This window comes from Nansenia antarctica (genome assembly GCF_963989245.1).
Source record: "Nansenia antarctica genome assembly, chromosome: 1".
NCBI lineage: Eukaryota > Metazoa > Chordata > Actinopteri > Argentiniformes > Microstomatidae > Nansenia > Nansenia antarctica.
The window spans coordinates 36,030,595-36,034,043 of NC_137674.1; the positions used below are offsets into that span (position 1 = coordinate 36,030,595).

Below are 3,449 nucleotides of genomic sequence, written 5' to 3' on the forward strand. Positions count from 1 at the left end.
GCCCCCAGAGCGTGGACTCCCAGCTCAGCCTGTCAGGCGTGTCCCAGAGCGACAGCGCCTCGTCCACCCAGTCCCTGACCCACGGGGGCGCCCCCGAGCTGCTGGTGGGCCTGTCCTACAACGCCACCACCGGCCGTCTGTCTGTGGAGCTCATCAAGGGCAGCCACTTCCGCAACCTGGCCCTCAACAGACCCCCCGGTGAGCAGACCCACCCTCTCAACCCTCACACTCTTCAGCTTCGACTTCCAGACATACAAGTTTCAAGTATAAGAGAGTAAAACTCTTAGGGTTCGGTTCCTGACATTGCAGCACAAGACAATAAGGCAATAAGCATAATTTAAGATAAAGAGGTGACGATAGTACAGGACGTAAGTGACTAATAAGACAGGAAGATCCTCGGATGCGAGGACAGACAGTAAAGGCCCTTGCACACCAATGCGTTTTTTACGTGCGTTTTTTACGTCCGTTAAAAAAAAAAATTAGAACTCATGTTGTGTCAACCACGCTTGCACACCAATCCGTAATAATTCGTCCGTCAAAAAAAAAAACGCAACAGGTTCGATTTTCTGCGTTTTTCGCGTCCGTCAAAAGCCTTTTGAGAGTTGTTATTGACCACTCCGCCATGGTATAGACTGGGACACATCGTCAAATTAGAACTGCAGGACAGTTGGATTAATGTTTACAGAAGTACATGTCTCAAGTATTATCTCGGCGGTTAGTCGAGTGAAAGAAAAACAACATACAGATAGTTTCCATTTTTGTAGATAGGAATGACCTTTGCTATTTTCATTTGGTTGGGAAATATGCCGGTTTGAAATGATTGGTTACAGATATGAGTCAGTGGCTTTGCAATATATTCTATAATATGTTTTACTAGTCTCATATCTATGTCATTACAATCTGTAGATTTTTTATTCTTAAATTTGGTTACCACATCAATCAGTTCCTTCTCTTCAGTTTTCTTCAGAAATATGGTGTTGGTGATTATATCAATAATATCTATTATACTGTCTACCAGGTCAGGGTTCACCTCCATTGGCCTTTTGTAAACCCTGAAGCGCTGGGTCAGAATGCCGAATGCATTTTCTGAGATGCGGCGTGCTCTTGACAGGCGGAGGTTGAAGACGCGCTTGTCCTCTTCAAAAAAAGTTTGCAACGTAAAAAAACGCAACGGACTCCGCAACGGACCGGTGTGCAAGGTCTCTGTGCGTAACGTTTTTTTCGGATGACGGATTCAAAAATACGCATGCGTAAACGCACGCATTGGTGTGCAAAGACCTTAACACCCAATCTTCCGTTGGACACTGAAGACCTCCATCTCTTCAGGTTACATCTTAACTGCTCCTCCTGAGACATCTACTACCCCCCAGCACTGTGTCTCCTGAGACATCTAATACCCCCCAGCACTGTGTCTCCTGAGACATCTACTACCCCCAGCACTGTGTCTCCGAGACATCTACTACCCCCCAGCACTGTGTCTCCTGAGACATCTACTACCCCCCAGCACTGTGCCTCCTGAGACACCTGCTTCCCCCTATACTGTGTCTCCTAAAATGTTCTACTTCCCCCCTTGTACTGTGTCTCCAGTGTCTATAAAAAAAAACTGTCTTTCTTCTTCTATCACGATGACTGCCAATGGCCCCTGGCCTGAGTTAGATTACTCTTCCTGCTACGACTGGTGGATTGATGATTTACTTGCTTAGTCGAATGTAAATGTAAAAATGTAACTATGCTGCTACAACTGGCTGACCCTCTCACCTCTCTTGTTCACTTTCCTCTTTAATTCCTCCCTCTCCTCTCTCCCCAATCCCCCTCCCCCCCCCCCCCCCCTCCAGACACCTACGGGAAACTCACCCTGCTCAACTCGGTGGGTCAGGAGATCTCGCGGTGTAAGACCTCGGTCCGTCGCGGCCAGCCCAACCCGGTCTACAAGGAGACCTTCGTGTTCCAGGTGGCGCTGTTCCAGCTGTCTGACGTCACCCTCATGGTGTCCATCTACAACCGCCGCAGCATGAAGAGGAAGGAGATGGTGGGCTGGCTGGGCCTGGGGGGGAACAGCAGCGGGGGGGAGGAGCAGACGCACTGGCAGGACATGAAGGAGGCGCGTGGGCAGCAGGTCTGCCGCTGGCATGTGCTTCTAGAGGCCTGAGGGGGGGTGGGGGTTGGGGGGTCAAGGAGGGGGGGTGAGGGAGAGGGGGTCCCCACTGTTCTACTCGCTCCCCAGTCATCTGGTCACCCACCTGCTCATTGTTCGTGGAGGACACAGGAGGGGCCTGGAGTCGTGGGGGGGTGGGGGGTGGGGGGTGGGGGGTCAGGGAGGGAGTCCCCACTCTCCTACTCACTCACTCACTCCCCAGTCACCTGGTCACCCACCGGCTCATTCTCCAGACAAAGACAACGTGCTTTAATGATGCAGCAACAGTGGGTATTACAGAGAGAGAGGTGACCCTTGTACATGTTCTACATCAGAGTATCATTGACTGGATTTTTCTGTTAGAAGGTATTCAGTAATGCCCCCCCCCTCCCTTAGTGCCATTGTCTACCATACAGTATGTGGCAGGGAGGGAGGGGTGAGGAAGGGGAGAGACTAGGATTGCTCTTCTCGTCCACCACGGTGAGAGAGGAGGTCAAAGGTTGTTGCCACGGTGATGAGAGGATGTCAAAGGTTGTTGCCATGGTGAGAGGTCGTTGCGTAAACATGATGAGCACAATGTTAATCGTCAGTAATGATTATCCTGGGATGATGATAATTGTTTTATTAATTACTATAGTGCTTCATTCGACCTCCACGTGAAACTGTACAAATCTGTTTTAATTTCCTATAATGACAAATATCAAAATGGAACCAAATTCATTGCGATTTAGTGTTTTATTCCATAAACACTTTGTATATCTGATGGTTATTTTTAGATTGAAACACTTTGTTACCACATTTCTTCCTCCTCCTTTCCTAGTGGTGTAACTACTGTATACTGTATACTCCAGGTTCATTTTGACATTAAGTTGGTATGCGTTTTCTTTTTGTTTGGTATACTGTCTATATTTTACTCTATAACTACTTATTTTAATCGTCCCCCTATGCTCTCAATCCCCTGCTTCATGACATGTACTGTCACCAGTACAGGAAGATAAGCAGCTAAAAGACTCTTAACCCCTCTTGATGAGAGCGTTTGCCCTCTCCGAGACAGTCGCTAAGTGTGAATGATGCGTTTGGCCCTTTCTTCGCGTCTTTGCACTCTGCGTTTCCCGGGGCAGAGCTAATTTAAACACCCGTCCGCGGCTGAGCTGAAAAGAGGCTTTAAATATCCCCACACGCAGCTGTTAATAACAGGCGCTGAATTACTCTTGGCAGTGTATTATTTTTCTGTGGTAATTGGTAGTTAGTCTTTGGAACTGTTCGACGTGACGATGAGACTAATGCTCCTAGCCAACGAGCTAGTCATGGCTTC

General features: G+C 48.4%; 1 protein-coding gene across 1 annotated transcript in view; it reads left to right on the forward strand.

Annotated features, from left to right (window-relative positions):
• syt16 (synaptotagmin XVI) overlaps positions 1-2,149 on the forward strand; it is a gene marked incomplete at both ends in the record, with an annotated part of 19,234 nt that extends 17,085 nt beyond the window's left edge. Inside the window, 2 exons of the mRNA XM_080543767.1 lie at positions 9-198; positions 1,836-2,149. Coding sequence (XP_080399893.1) covers positions 9-198; positions 1,836-2,149 — 504 coding nt within the window. The remainder of the gene's footprint in view (positions 1-8; positions 199-1,835) is intronic.
• Between the last annotated feature and the right edge of the window lie 1,300 nt (positions 2,150-3,449).